Source organism: Juglans regia, chromosome 16, assembly GCF_001411555.2.
Source record: "Juglans regia cultivar Chandler chromosome 16, Walnut 2.0, whole genome shotgun sequence".
Classification (NCBI taxonomy): Eukaryota; Viridiplantae; Streptophyta; class Magnoliopsida; order Fagales; family Juglandaceae; genus Juglans; species Juglans regia.
This window is the reverse complement of record NC_049916.1, coordinates 12,213,406-12,230,152: the sequence shown is the minus strand read 5'-3', so window position 1 is coordinate 12,230,152 and position 16,747 is coordinate 12,213,406. Positions and strand designations below refer to the sequence as shown.

The 16,747-nt window shown below is 35.3% G+C and overlaps 2 protein-coding genes across 2 annotated transcripts; one reads left to right on the top strand and one right to left on the bottom strand.

Moving 5' to 3' along the window:
* Positions 1-3,266: 3,266 nt before the first annotated feature.
* LOC108987196 lies at positions 3,267-3,881 on the top strand. Its single transcript, XM_018960072.1, has 2 exons — positions 3,267-3,367; positions 3,500-3,881. Exons 1-2 carry the CDS (start codon positions 3,267-3,269, stop codon positions 3,879-3,881), a joined length of 483 nt encoding a protein of 160 aa, XP_018815617.1.
* Positions 3,882-7,360: 3,479 nt separating this feature from the next.
* Positions 7,361-11,526, bottom strand: LOC108987191 (purple acid phosphatase 3-like). The gene is made up of 7 exons (XM_018960066.2): positions 11,164-11,526; positions 9,728-9,884; positions 9,489-9,596; positions 8,884-9,011; positions 8,130-8,258; positions 7,783-7,850; positions 7,361-7,676 (listed from the first exon to the last, which is right to left on the bottom strand). Exons 1-7 carry the CDS (start codon positions 11,362-11,364, stop codon positions 7,460-7,462), a joined length of 1,008 nt encoding a protein of 335 aa, XP_018815611.1. The 5' UTR covers positions 11,365-11,526; the 3' UTR covers positions 7,361-7,459.
* Between the last annotated feature and the right edge of the window lie 5,221 nt (positions 11,527-16,747).

Genomic DNA, 16,747 nt, shown 5'->3' with positions numbered 1-16,747 from the left:
AAAATAAATTCTATTTTCATTTATGAAATATGAGATCTCTTGCCGGGTTTATTTTATGAAAAACACGTTACACTCCTAGCCTATGGGAAGGGGGTGTTACAATTTGGTATCAGAGCCGATCGATAGATTTTGTAGATTTTTTGAAAAAGAAAAAAAAAAGCATTTCATTAATTCTAGAATAAGGTCACCTAGGACACTCCTGGCCCACTCGAGAGTTATAGAGATATTTTTTATTATGGTAGGACATTTTATAGCTCTTACTAGTTAGCACTATTGTAGTTATTATTTATGTCAGTATTGAAATATTAGTTAATGGTTACTTTAGATTATGGCACGACTCTAGGAATTTCATGTCGCATGGATATCTAGAATTTTATGATAATTAGGTGTACTAGAGTTACATGCCAATTTGGTTATGACAATGTAATTGATTGTAGGAAGGTGAAGTTGGGAAACTTTTACTTTTAAGATGGATAGTGTATCTGGCTCATGAGAATGGATGGAGATTGAATTATATTTCATGAAATCTTATTTAAGGAAATCAGGGAATGTAATTAGTAGGTTTTGGAGTTATGGCAGAAATTTGCACATGGTGATTGGTATTTCATGACTATTGATGGAAAGTATATTATGTTCTTTTAAGTAATGTGATTCTCTTGCCTAGAATGAATGGTGAACAAAAGATCTTTGGAAAATGTCGTATCACAAAAGTTTTTAGCAATAGAGCTATTGAAAGCAATTGTGAAGTCAATATATTTTTGAGGTACTAGAATTTAAGGTTTACGAGTAGAAGATGATTATGGTTGTAAATTGGCTGGACAAATTTTGTACATTGAATGTATTGTGTGAACTCTTCCTTGTTCCTTTCGTGTTTGTGTGGATAAGTAGAGGAATGTATTGTGATTTTTTAGCTTATGTTAGACAATTTTTTATGATCATTTTTTGCTCATTCTCATACTTTTTTGCTTTTACGATTATTATTATTTTTTTCTGAATTCTTTTAGCATCAAATACTTTTATTTTCCCATAAGAAGTTTTTTCCACCAAATGTTTTAGTGGGAAAAAATAGGTATTGGCCATGATTTAAACCTTTCGTGGGTTATAATACTTTTTCCGGCGAGTTTTATCTCACGAGCTTTCCGCAACACAATTTTGTGGGAATATGATTTTTCCCACAAAAGGTCTGATTTGAATTTGCCTCAAAACTCATTCATGGGAAATTACAATTTTTGTTGAAGTGTATGTCTCGTGACTGAGCCAGAAGGTAGCACGACTCAAGTCTCACATTTTTTATTGGGGTAAGCTCTAATACCATTTGTAATGCCCAAATAGAAGAAGCAAACTACATGGCCTATACTCTAAAATGACTAGTCAATGATACAATTGGAGCTCTATTGGAACATTATAAAAAACAAAAACTTCTCATTCTCAATTAATATGGGATCCCACTACTTACCCTTATAAAAATGGAGTATCACAAGAGAGGAAGCACTGAATAAGTCCATGCATGGGTTATGGTTGTAGTGGATTCACAAAAGCTAATGGAGGCTGAATAAGATTTGACTTTCTAGTTGGATTGAAAATAAATAGTAATAATAACACGTTAATTACTTCTTCTTTAGATATTGCGATTAGTTTTGTTTTCGTAGGTTTTTTCCTTTGAAGAGGTTTTTCTGCCTGTCGTTTCGTATAGGATCTCTTTTTCAAGCTGTGTCTTGGAGGCTAGTGGTGAAATGGATGAGGGGTTAGAAGATATGTACAAACGATTGTCCCTGACGGAGAAGGAAAGCGAGGAGATTCTTGTGGAGGCTAATAAGCTAGAAATGGCAACACTTAGTGGTGGTAATTGTTTGCTGGTTAAACTGCTCACTGATCGTCATTATAATCGGGCAGCATTTCAGATGACAATGAAGAAATCATGGCGGCCGGTACGGCAAATTCACTTTAGAGAGTTGAATCCAGTCATCATGCTGGTTGAGTTTGACGATTCTCGTGATAAGGATGGTGTGATCAGAGAAGGTCCATGGTCATTTGACAAGCAATTGGTTCAGGTCAAAGAAGTTGAAGGGCACAAACAAGTCCACTAGATTCATCTTACTGAAGCCCTTTTCTGGGTGAGGTTGCATGATCTCCCTTTAATTGCCAGAACTACCTATATTGGTCAACTGATTGGAGATGCTATAGGTACAGTGGAGGGAGTCGATATAGATGAGGGAGATATGGCGTGGGGGGAATTCATACGGGTCAGGATCAACATTGATATTACGAAGCCATTGCTACGTGGGAAGATGCTTAATATTGGTTCGAGTGATCCGGTCTGGATTAGATTCTCTTATGAAAGGCTCCCTAATTTCTGTTATTGTTGTGGTTGCCTAGGCCATACTCATACGGAATGCATGTTGTGGAAGGTTGCCCAGAATAAGTTCGAGAAAGAGGGATTTCCCTATGGAATTTGGCTACGAGCAGGAAGTCTAGGTTTTCGACGGTGGTCTCAACGGCCTCTATCTGGTAACAATGGGAATAGAGTTCCTGAAAATGTTCCGGCGTCGAGGTCCAAAGGTTCTGCTAAAGGAAATGGAGAGATCTTTGGAGATGGGGCAGAGATTAAGGAAACTGATACGGAGGGGATCCCGGATATTTCGCATAATGGAAATGTACCCGCATGGGATGAGGGGCTGGAACAGAATCTGACTCCAGAGAATGTGTGTACGGTAAAAAGAGGCCTGATGTGTCAATAGGGGCAAAGTGGAAACGGATGTCCATTATTCATAATATCTCCTCTCCATCTGCAGAAATATCACAGAGGACTTCTTCCTCCCGTAAGCGTAAGGCGAGAGTAGATGTTGGTGAACCAGAGACTATCGGCACAAATAAACGAAGTTATGGTAGGAATATTTCAGCAAAGGGTTCTGTTGGGACCCAAACTTCTATATCGGTGGTGGCTGATGTGCAGCCCCGCCGAGAGCTATGAAACTCCTCAGCTGGAATGTCCGTGGGCTTGGGAACCCATAAGGCATTCGGACCCTTTGTGATTTAATCAAGAAGGAAGCTCCCGACGTTGTGTTTTTCAGGAAACCAGATTACAGGTGCATGATTTTGATTCTGTTAAGTTTAAGCTTGGATTTAGTAACTGTCTTGCAGTGAGTAGTGAGGGTCGGAGTGGTGGTATCGCGATGAAGTGGGGAAGGGATGTTCATTTAAAGATTCTGAATTACTGAAAATCCCATATTGATTCATGTGTTATGGTCGATGGGATAAGTACAGATATGTTTTTTCTTACGGGGATTTATGGGCATCTGGATCATAGTCTTAGACACAGGACGTGGGATTTAATTCGTTCTCTATGTCGAAGGGCTGACGAGGCATGGTTGGTGTTTGGGGATTTCAATGAAATCCTATTCTAGCATGAGAAACAGGGAGGCCGGGTTAGGCCTGAAAGACAGATGCTTGATTTTTGAAGGGTTGTTGATGATTGCTTTTTGAGGGATCTTGGTTTCAGTGGTCCCAAGTTTACCTGGTGTAATGGGAGGGGATCTGGCTCTAGTATTAGTGTCAGACTAGATTGGTTTTTTGGGAATCCACAATGGTGGAATCGCTTTGCACAAGCGAAAGTAATACATGAAGGGGCTGCCTATTCGGATCATGTGCCCATCTGTTTGTACTCAGAAGAACCTGGTGTGGCACGTGAAAGGGGGAAGTTGTTCAGGTTTGAAGCTATGTGGGTGGGAGAAAAGGGTTGTGATAAAATTGTGGAAGATACCTGGAAGAGGGGAACGAATAGTAACAATATGGATGATTTGATGTACAAGATCTCAGCCTGTGGGAAAAGGCTTCAAGTGTGGAATCGATCTAGCTTTGGCCATGTGCAGAAGAAGCTTTGAGAAGCCCAAATTCGATTAAAGAAGTTGCAAGAAAGGGACCCTATGAGTTTAAGCATGGTGGAGCAACAAGCTATTAGGGATGATGTTCAAAAGTGGTTGGAGCGGGATGAAATCATGTGGAGGCAGCGGTCTAAGGCTCTTTGGCTTAGGGAGGGGGACCAGAATTCGAAGTTTTTCCATACAAAGGCTTCTCATAGAAGGAAGAAGAATCTGGTTGGAAAATTGCAAAATGATGAGGGTGAATGGCAGGAAGGGGGAATGAGGGATGGTTTGATTACGGAGTATTTCCATCAACTGTTTTCCACTGCAGATCAGAGAGGTCCCATGGATTTTCTGGATGCACTAACAGGAAGAGCTTCAATTGAAATGAATGCGGATTTATCTAATAGTTACACAGCAGATGAAGTTCGGGAGGCTTTGAAGCAGATGGATCCAGCCAAAGCACCAGGCCCTGATGGTATGGCTCCTTTGTTTTTCCAGAGATATTGGAATATTGTTGGTGATTCAGTTACTCGTGCTGTCTTAGATGCTTTAAACTATGGGTCTTTTCCATTGTCTTTAAATCATACTTTTATAACATTAATTCCAAAGAAGAAGAACCCAGAGAAAGTAGCAAATTTTAGACCCATTATCTTATGTAATGTGGTCTATAAATTGATTTTGAAAGTGATAGCTAATAGAATGAAGCGTGTTTTGCCTAGCATAATTTCAGATTCACAATGTGCTTTTGTGCCTGGACGTTTAATTACTGATAATGTGCTTGTGGCGTATGAGTTAGTCCACTATCTAAAAAGGAAAAGGATGGGTAAGAAAGGCTATATGTCCCTTAAACTTGATATGAGTAAAGCCTATGACAGGGTTGAATGGGATGTTTTAGAGAAGGTTATGGGTACTTTGGGTTTTGATACAAATGTGGTCAATCTGATTATGTATTGTGTTAAAACGGCTACTTTCTCAGTACTGGTGAATGGGGAACCAAAAGGAAATATTGTTCCAAGTAGAGGCCTAAAACAAGGGGACCGGGTCCCCTTATTTGTTCTTGCTTTGTACTGAAGGGCTTATTTCCTTATTAAAAGCTGCTGCTTTAGACCACGATATTCCAGGGATCAAAATTTGTTGTGGTGCTCCGTTTATAAATCATTTACTGTTTGCAGATGATTCAGTAATTTTTTGTATAGCATATGTGGGGGAAAATAGGAAACTTAATGCCTTATTGGAGAGATATGAGCTTGCATCGGGTCAAAAAATTAATAAGGACAAAACAGCCATGGCTTTTTCAGGCAATGTTTCTCTTGATAGGATGACTGAGTTAATGCGGTTCTGGGGAGTTCAAGGGGTACAACAGTATGACAAGTACTTAGGATTACCTCCTGTTGTTGGAAGACCAAAATCTCAGGCTTTTTCTCATATTAAGCAAAGAGTATGGCAGAAATTGCAGTGCTGGAAGGAGCAATTATTATCTCAAAGAGGGAGATAAATTCTTATTAAAGCAATTGCTATGTCCATTCCAATCTACTCATCGTAGTTGGCAAAAAATGTGTGATCCGAAGAGGCAAGGAGGGCTGGGGTTTAAATCTCTACATGGCTTTAATTTGGCTTTGTTAGCCAAACAAGGGTGGCACATTTTGAAAGAGACAGATTCTCTATTGCATAAAATTTACAAAACTAGATATTTTCCTCATGGCTCTTTATTAGAAGCTGGTTTAGGAAGAAATCCATCCTTTGCATGGCGAGGCATTTGTGAAGCTAAAAAGTTATTGAAGGATGGTTGTATTTGGAAGATTGGGGATGGGAGGACTGCTAAGTTGTGGAAAGATCCGTGGATACCTGGTCACAAGGCTATGATTCAAGAACAAACTGATCTCAATGTTGATTTTCAAGAAGCTGTTGTGGCTTGCTTGATAGATACTCAGATGGGAGGATGGAATGTGGTACAATTAAGGGCTCTCTTCAATCCAAATTTAGTACCATATATTTTGAAGGTGCCACTCAGCTTTCGGGAATAACCAGATCAGTGGATTTGGTCTCAAGAAAGGAATGGAAAGTTTAGTGTAAGAAGCTGTTATCGGATGGCTATGGAGAGGAAAAATGGGACGCAAGGGGAATGTTCAAATTCTAACCAGCTGAGGAAATTATGGAAGGCTTTGTGGAAAATGAAAGTCCCACACAAAATTAAGATATTTGCTTGGCAGGCATGCAAAGAGGGTTTACCTTCAAAATTTAATCTGTATAAGAGACATGTCTTAAGTGATGTTTCTTGCTATTTTTGTAGGGGAGGGACCGAGAATCTTGCACATGCACTTTTCTTTTGTCAGTCTATTTTTCCTAGTTGGAATTTGTTGGTACCTATAATGCAAACATTGGATAGAGATATGTCTGTTATGTAGGTTGCGCTGAAGGTTGTGGAGCAGGGTACGATAGGGGAGTTAGCTCTACTGTTTTGTCTAGCTTGGGGTTTTTGGTGGAGGAGGAACTAGATGGTGCATGAGCAGAGATCTGTTGTCGTGCAGCAAGTCATTAATAATGCATTATTGGTGCTTGATTCTTTTAAGGAAGTTCAGCTGATCTCACGGCCTATGATCCGAAGTTTCTGTGAATGGAAGCCGCCTCCTATAGAGTGGTTAAAAGTTAATGTTGATGGTGCTATGTTTGGGGATGTTCACAAGGCTGGTGTTGGTTTGGTATTATGAGATGATAAGGGTGAAGTTGTGTGGGCAGCTACTAAAGTTGAGGACGAAGGGCTTAATGTGGAAGCTGTTGAACTTTTAGCTATTTTACGAGCTTTGCAACTTTGTGCTGTTCAGGGAATTTCCAGATTAGTTGTGGAATCAGATTGTCTAATGGCTGTGCAAGTGTTGAATGCCGAAATTGAAGCTACAGCTTTGCTTGAGGAGCTGATTTTTGAAATTAGGAAGCTTCAGGCTTTATATACTGAATGTCTAATTCAACATGTTTATAGAGAAGGTAATGGGGTAGCTCACAAGCTTGCCCGGTATGCTTGGAATGTTGAGAGTATCACAATGTGGTTTGATTGTTTTCCAGACTTTATCTCTCAAGCTATTTGGCTTAATAAATGTCTGTAATGTTTATTCTATTAATGAAATGTTTGTTTCTTATAAAAAAAAAAAAATGTTTTCTTTTCCATGTTAGCTTATAAAAAAGGTTGTAATGTGTTCAGAAAACATAACCAAAGATGATTACAAAATTACCTCCTTTGTGGTCTTTTACTCTATCCGTTCTCCCTCTAGCCTGTTTTTCTTGTGTTTCTAATTTCCCGGTCCCTTCTTTCTTTCCTTATTCTCTCACTTTTCTTTTTTTTTGGCCTAGCTAAACGAGTTCCCTTCTTTCTTGCAGACTCTCTCTCTCTCTGCCTTTCCCGGATATGCTTCTCCTTCTTGAAATGTCAAATGTTCACCCAACAAGCAAAAACCAATAATAGAGAGAAAAAAAAAGCCCAACAAGCAACCGATATTGAGATCAGAAAAGTAATTTTAGTACATATTCATTTTAATGCATAATCTGTGTCTTAAAATCGAAGTGCCAAGAGCAGTTTTTTTTTGGGACTAAAACAACTTGTTTTACGTGCTAGAGTAGAGTTGCTTGGATGTGCCCCACTTGTGCAGAACATTGCCAAAAATATCATGGAATGAGATGTCAACCCTCGATGGAGTGATTTGAACGGACATGAAGCCTTGCCCGTCGTAGTAGAACTTCATCTCCTCTGGATTCGGCCACCAGTCAACATCACCTCTCCATGCCTTTGAGCCTCCGCCACTTGTTAAAAACTGAATTGGACTGCACCATGAAGATCAGTTCAATTCGATTTGCAGCATTTTTTCAATTCCAGAAAAAGGTTGTTTCATTTTTGGTAATGTTTATTAATTTAGTACTTTAGATTTACCTGTCGGAGCTACTTATGTGTTCCAAGCAATGGTCATGCCCATTTATGTAAAGATCAACATAGTTTGCCTGAAGAATTAAAAACAATAGTGTTGAGTAAAAGCCCCACTATCATTGTCTACTAGGATGAACGATCTGTTTCGTGAATTTCACTAAATTCCAACTCTTTCTTCCAAAATTCAGGATCATTATTAAGGCTGGTTTGGATCGGAACTTATCTCGTTATTATTTATAAATTTCATTTCTTAAATCTCATTACTATTTATAAACTATCTCAACTTTAAATACAAGCGTGACCTTTAATGTATGAAGTTTCGTAGACATATTTAGCAGTCATTTTAAAATTACCTTTAGGATTGGAAGAACATGCACTATAAGCTCATCGGTGTTACCATGGTTTCCAGCACTTTTGATAGTATGGTGACCAACCACGATCTTCCACTTGGCATTCGATTCTTTTAATGCCAAATCAAAGTCCTGTTGAAAAATTGAAATCAGCCACTGGCAAAAAGAGCTCGTTTAGGTATAAAAATTATCTTATTTCATCTCATCTCTATCATCTTATTATTATAAAATTTTAAAATTTTTATATAAATATAATAAATAATTCAATTTTTTTAAATCTTAAAATATTAATAATATTAAAAAAATAATATTTTATTCAACTCATCTAAAATTATTTCATCTTATCTCACCATCCAAACGAACTATATTTCTTCCAATTTGTATACATATACATGATTTATATAACAATAACGAGTTTTTGTTTTTTTTTTACAATTTTACTTTAAGGATGACTCTGTAGCTACAGTTGGGAGCTCCAGTTGGGGGCTCCGCTAGAGTAATTGTTGTATTTTTTTTTTTTTGTATGTATTTTTTTAATATTTTTAAATATTAAAAAAATAAAAAAAATTATATTATTAAAAAATTCTTACTTATTTACTAAGTAAAAAAATTTTTAAAAAAAATCCAGCGGAAACCCCAGCGTTAGAAGTAGCTTTATTCCTATTTTAAATTGAGAAGATTATGTAAAATATATTGTGAAGTAATTATATGAAATTATTCTTATTCTATACTTGGTTTTAAACTATTAAATGATTACCTTCAGAAGATTTGAAAGGTAATGGTCTCGAGGTAGTACGCCTCTCCAGTCATAGACCTCGCCCTTTGGATTGTTGAAGTACTTGTCAACAAAAGGAGTTGTATCCAAGAAGAAAAAGTCTACAATTTCTGCCCAAAAAAGAATTCATACAAATAAGATTAGGTTACGTTTAAATGTTGAAGTGAATTGAGTTAAGATGATAAAATATTATTAAAATATTATTTTTTAATATTATTATTATTTTAGAATTTGAAAAAATTGAATTGTTTATTATATTTTATATTGAAATTTAAAAAAATTATAATGATGAGTTGAGATGTAAATTCACTTTAGAAAATGTTAGGGATTCAGCTCCAAGCTTCTGTTCTTTTTTTTTTTTTTTTAATTTTTTATTTAGTGATTAAAAAAATATTTTTTAATAATATTATAATTTTTTTCCTTTTTTAAAAATATAAAAAAATAATGTAAAAATATAAAAATTAAAATAAACTAGCGAGAGTCCTGCGGTGGGTGGTGGGTGGGTGACCCACCATAAGATTAATGTGAATGACTGATTGTTCTAAAAAAACGAAAAGGCTGATAAAGGAAAGACTCTTGCTTTATACCTGCATTTACAATGAAAGATTTCCAGCAAAGCCATCTGCTGTCCAACTTCTTAAGTATGGGACTCAGTTGTGCCAAAGCGTCACCTCTATAGTCATGATTACCCAAAACTGCAAAAAAATAATAAAAAGCAAACGAAAATGTTTTTCTTTTTTTTTTTAACTTTTCTCAAAATTTTCTTGTTATTTCCGAGTTGAAAATTTGCTCTTTTGGAATGGTTTTGGGGGATTTTATTAATTACCATTGTACCATTGCTTTTGCAAGCTAGGCGCTGTGTAGATATCTGTGAACGACTCGTCAAATGCCGGATCATCGACGCCTGTCAAACCGGCATCGTAGAAGTTATCACCGGTGGAGATCACAAAATCCACGTCCAACTTTTCTCCAACGATTCCCATCTGGATAATATTAAAAAATATTATATTATTAAATTAAATCTGAAAGGTATAGAAAAAAAAAAAAATTTGCTGCTACGTAATCTTCTAATTTTTATACATCATATTTTTTAAAATTTTAAAATTTTTAAAATTTTTTTAAATTTTTTTTATCTTTATTATTTTTAAATTAATTTAATTCTTCTATTTATTATTTATACATTAAATATTTGATAAAAAATAATAAAAAAAATATAATGTATAAAAGTTATGTAAATAATGAAAAAGAATCATACTATACAGAAATCTCATAAAAATTTTTCTTTTAAAATTTTGGAAAGTTTCAGGCGTGCTACAAAAGCCCATGTCCACGGAATGGATCAGTGACATGTCAAACATTTATTGGCCTAAGGCCCTAAAGTAGACAAATTGTAATGGAAGTTTCGTTAAGAAGGTGATATGGACCCCGACATATAAATAAGTTGTCGTATAGTCATCATGAAGGAATGGTGCAGACGTAAGGGATCGAGAGTATAAAGAATCTACGTGGAATTATTCCCTTAGAATAATCAAAAGGGTCAAAAAAAAAAAAAAAAAAGAAAGACCAATAATCAAAGTAGGATGGATTCCAATGTTCACGTGCTACTGTCATGATGCTTTGCCGGTTATGTTAAATACTGGGTTAATTTGGACAGTAAAATGATAAGAGATCGAATGATGATATTTCAGATGAATTAAATAAAATATTATTATTATTTAAAAATTTAAAAAAATTAAATTATTTATTTATATTTTATATAAAAATTTAAAAATATTATAATAATAAGATAAGACGAGATAAAATTATTTTATACTTAAAATCATAATATTATTATTATTTAGAGATATATAATGATTTCCGCGACTGGTTAGCAGCCCTTTTCTTTTGTTAGGTAAGGATCCTGTAAGGAAAATCAATAATTGAAATAAAAATATAAGAGGTTTGAACGATATATAAGGTATAGAATAAAAATATATAAATATTATAAATTAAAATAAATATATAAAATGATATAATTTTATATCATACATTAAATTTTATTTTAAAATATAAACAAGATATTATACGTCAGTGTATGAGTTTAATTCCTTGAGATCTGTATATTGTTATATCATTTTTTTTTATTTAATATATATATATAGTAAGCTTTTGTTTTGTAGTGATTAATCTGCACGTTTATTTTGATGAATGAAAACGTTACTATTTCCAAAACAAGGGAAGAAATGAAGATCTAATTAAGAAAGTGGAAAATAGTGTTATGACCTGATGAGCAACTTCAGTTTGGTTGTAACCTCCTCTTCTTCCCCAGTCTCCGACGACCAAAAAGCTTAGAGAACCGTCGGCTTTTGTTGTGGCTTGCTCAAACCGTCGAAGCTCTGCGACGGAAGGAACCAAACAATTGCTTAAAATGGTAGTGAACATAACACATAAAAAAAGCATACGAATATTGGTGGGAAAGGCCATGGTCTTGGGCTGCCGGAAACCGAAAAAAGGAACGGAGAGATGCAGGCCGGAACAGGAAGAAGCTATCTTGGTCTAGGTATGCTTGCTTATGGGGGGGGGCTCCAAGGCAAAGGCAGCCTTTTTATTTAGCTTTGGGGGATCGCAAAAGTTTATATAAAGTTGACAAAACAAGCATTTGGTCCATAAGATTGGAGTATAAATGCTGGACATCCATTAATAATGGTCCACAAATGGACAAGAAAACCCCACTACTTGTACGTGGAGATTACATGATAATACAGGGATCCACAGAGCTTGCCAAGTGCTAATAATCTTATATGTTGTTGTTATTATTGTTATTATTATTATTACTATTATTATTATTTATTAATTTAAACACTTAATTGCGTGATGATATAAATATGAAAAATTGAAAGTTTTATCTGTCAAATTGGGTTGGAGGATCCACCTTCAATACTACTAAAATCATGTCAATTTAAGAAAGTTAAGACTTTAAATATTTAATTTTCTTTAAACAAGTTCTATATGTGGGCCTACATGATGAACTCATAAATCAAAACAGATGAGAAAATAGTTAATCATGGATAATTAGTTTAAACCATCCACTTGAGGAATCATCATTCACTCATTGGGCTGGTTTGGATTTAGAGATGAGATGAGATGAGATAATTTTAGATTAAAGATAAAAATTGAAAAAATATATTGTCAAAATATTCTTTTTTAATATTATTATTATTTTGAGATTTGAAAAAGTTGAATTGAAATTTAAAAAAGTTGAATTGTTTATTATATTTTGTGTAAAAATTTAAGAAATTGTAATGATGTGATGAGATGAGATAAGATAAAACACTTTCTGAATCCAAACGAGACCTTACTATTAAAAAAATACAATTCATTACTCAACAAATGTTATATTATTGAATTTCTGATCTCTTTCAATTATTTTCCTTGGAAGGATCTTAGTCTTTATATTTCTGTATACCATATTACAGGTACTCTCCCCCCTTCTCTCCCTTATCATAAAAATCCTCTTATGGCAGAGATCTCATGTGGATCGAATTCATTTAACATATAAAATGTCTGGCAATTACATATTTTAATCGAAGATATATTTTGTCCTAAAGTCCTTTTCGTTTTCCATGGCCTTTTGTCCTTGGTGGTCTTTCTCATAATTTTATAAATTGTTGGAGTCCGCCTTTTATAATTGGAATATGTGGAGTACTTAAAGGGTTTTTATTTTCTAGTTCTATTTTTCAAACGATAGAGGGAAACAAAGACATTTATCCCTTTCTTTTTTGATCTTTACTGTAAAATATGGGTTATTAGCCTAATTTAAAATATATAATACGTCCCATATGAATACATTTAAGATAGAGAGATTCAAGGGTGCCTCAATATAAAATTGAGGTCTAAGGCAAAATTTAAATTAGTCACATTTTGCTATAATACAACCAAATATAAATCATATATATATTAAATACTTTTAATATAAAAAATTAAAATGAGGCCTCATTGTGAATCTAATGACCTAATTTAGTATCACGGGCCTTGCACATATAAATAAATTATTTAAATTTCTATTTAACGAATTGATTTTTATATTGTTTTAAAAAATAAAATAGAAAAGCTAGCGCACTTTCATTTTTAGACGTCTTGTATAAAATGGAGCCTTAGGCTGTGTTTGGATGTTGAGCTGAACTCAGTCGAGCTCAATTCTTTATGAATAGTAATAAATTGAGTAATGAAGAGAGTTATATGAGGCTCGTTTAAACTGAGTTTAAAGTGTGTTTAGATGTTAAGATGAGTTTAGTACTTTTTATGAGAAGTTGAAAAAGGTTGTGGGTCCTACGTAAAAAGATATGTTAAGTTGAAAAAAGTTATGAGTCCCACGTGTAAGGAGGTTTTGAATTGAAATGAGTTTAGTAATTTGATAGTTGAGTGTTTGGATGTTAGACTCAGCTTAAAATTAGACTAAGCTTAGTTGAGTCTTGCAATCAAGCGTAGCCTTACTCTTAGGCCAGCCCATGAGAGATTTAAGCCTCGTTTAGATGGTAAAAGTAATTCATCTCATCTTATATCATCATTACAAGTTTTTCAAATTTCTACATCAAATATAATAAACAATTCAACTTTCAAATCTTAAAATCTTGAAATAATAATTATATTAAAATATAATATTTTAACAATATTTTATCAGTTTTAACTTTTATCTCAACTCACTATCCAAATAGCACCTTAAAACCCTTCATATGTAATATAAATATTTTATAACAACCGCCTAGTCTTGGCAGCACATTCCCACCCATTTGGTTTACACCCCTTGTGCGCACGCTCATATTCATAAAAAGTAAAAGTTTTATGAGCCAGATACACTATCCATCTTAAAAGTAAAAGTTTTCCAACTTCACCTTCCTACAATCAATTACATTGTCATAACCAAATTGGCATGTAACTCTAGTACACCTAATTATCATAAAATTCTAGATATCCATGCGACATGAAATTCCTAGAGTCGTGCCATAATCTAAAGTAACCATTAACTAATATTTCAATACTGACATAAATAATAACTACAATAGTGCTAACTAGTAAGAGCTATAAAATGTCCTACCATAATAAAAAATATCTCTATAACTCTCGAGTGGGCCAGGAGTGTCCTAGGTGACCTTATTCTAGAATTAATGAAATGCTTTTTTTTTCTTTTTCAAAAAATCTACAAAATCTATCGATCGGCTCTGATACCAAATTGTAACACCCCCTTCCCATAGGCTAGGAGTGTAACGTGTTTTTCATAAAATAAACCCGGCAAGAGATCTCATATTTCATAAATGAAAATAGAATTTATTTTGTAGAAAATGTCTAATAAATTGTCTTCCAAAATCTTAAAAGAATAAAAAATTTATGTCAAAAAATAGTTTTTATTCTAGAAAGTATGAACTAAATCAATTGCTCCTTCTAATCCTGGCTTGCCTGCTCATATTCATCATTCTCACTTAGGTGGTTAAAAACATGAAAATAAACTAAAATGAGTCAAAGATTCAGTATGAAATTCATCACAACGTAAACATAATAAACATAAGGTTTTCATAAAAGTTTTCATGCTGAGAGCTTAAAATTCATGAATGTTCATAATGATGCCTATGTTATGCATGACTGATTTATTTAAATTAACTGACTGATCTGACTTAACTGATTGATCTGATTTAACTGACTGGCTAACACACTTAACCCTGTGTGCGAGGTTGTGCACCGGCCCCACATCCCGCTGCAGCAAGGGGAGCCACTGATAGTATTTTGGCATACTATGGTGGACCACACTTGAGTCCGTGACTTGCACATCCCCCCTGAAACTGAACTGCATTGGTACCATGCATCTGAATGACCATCTGATTAACTGATATGATCTTATCTTGCACTTGAACTTAAGATAGCTTACGTGTTTTATACACATAAGATGCATGACATAATACATACATAATTATAATTTCTGAATTTGAACATGATGCGGAATGACATGATTGTATGCTATGCTGGATGACATGTTTGCATATGACAAGAGTGGTTCATAAATAATGGTTGTCAATGAACTGGCTTGAATAATACTTATATATAAACTAAACTATAATGATCTTAATTTGTGATCAAATTACTTATCTTGTTGTGCTGCTTTAGTTTCACTTCGTAGCTCGTCACCATGCAAGAGAAACAGAGACCGACGGAATGGTGGTTGGGCTGAGAATCACGGTGGTTGCTAGTCGGCTTCCTTTGTGCGTGTGGTGGTGTCGAGAGAAGAGAAATGAGACATGGTTGCTGCCACGGCTGATGGTGGTGAGTGCGGCAGCAGAGAATGAAATAAGCAACTTGCGGCAGATCTAGGCCGACAGAGAGTGCTCGGACGGTGGTTTCCGTGGTTTTTTGGGCGAATTCTAGCGAGATGGTTGGTGGGTGTATTCTGGAGATGACCAGCGACAATTTTTGGGCAATCCGTAGCTGCTTCGGCGTGGTGGAGACTCTTGAACGCGGCAGTGCTCTATTTTGTCGAAGGGAAACAGGGGATTTGTGTTGGCTGTTTATGGTGGTCTCCATGGTTTTGATTTGTTTGCTTGTGTTTGATGGTGTCTCCACTGTGGTTTATGGCAAAGCAAGGGCTGAGACGTGGGGGAAGGCTTGTTGTTTTGTTTGCCGAAGAAGAACGTTGTTGCGTGATGATGGAGAGAGTGTTGCTATGAAGACAATTGCTACGGTTTTTGGGAGGATTTCTTAAGGAGAGAGAGTATAAAGATAAATACTAGTTTTAATTCGTAGGTTACGGAACTGAGTAACGTCGATTGGAGAGGGAGAACGTGGAGTGGAGAGAAAGGAAAACGTGGAAGTTAAAAGTATAAGTTATCTTAATAACAATAAAATATTAATAGTAATAACGATATGATAATAATTCTATTAAAATTAAAAATTTATTAATAATATAAAATCTAATAAAATAATAATAATATTTATAGTTATAAGAAAAATACATAAAACTTATCTTATGGACTAATCTTATGATCAGGTTGTTACACGGCAGGACAGAAGCACTCGATGCGGAAAGCTAGATCAAAAGGATAGACAAGATTTTTAGGGTTCTTTTTTGTACGGATGAACAAAAAGTGGAGTATGCCACTTACATGCTGGCAGATGAAGCAAATGAGTGGTGGACCTTTACACGGGAACTACTGCTACTCGAACTTAACGAGGGGGTACCCATCACTTGGGATTGTTTCAAACGGGCTTTTTTTTACCGATATTTTTCCCCAGCACTTCATGAGGTAAAATCTAGGCAGTTTCTTGACATAGTACAGGGAACCATGACGGTGGAATGCTATACCGTGGCATTTGTGGCATTATCACGATTTGCAAGTTATCTAGTTTCGGATGCGGAAAAGAAATGTGAAAAGTTTGAACAAGGCTTGCAGCCGAGAATTTGAAATCGCCTAATACCCCTGAAGATCCGTAACTTCACCGACTTGGTCACACAAGCCACTCTAATAGAAGAAGACATGAGGGCGAAAGCAGAACTATTCAATCAAAGGAAACGCCAACAACCACTACCTGAGCCCAATCGAAATAAGAAGCATGCCCCCAGCTACCGACCACAATCATCTTAGAGTATTCCAATGAATCCAATTTGCCAAAATTGCAGAAAGAGGCATCAGGGAAGCTGCTTAGTGGGTCAAAATGTTTGTTTCAAATGCACGCAACCTAACCATATGGCTAGAGACTGCCTAAGGGGCGCGCTGCCTCCAGCTTCAAATAGTAGTCAAAGGACTACCGCACCAGCCAGAGTTTTTGCCCTTACCCCAAGAGATGCTGAGACATCTAATGATGTGGTTACAAGTACCCTTAT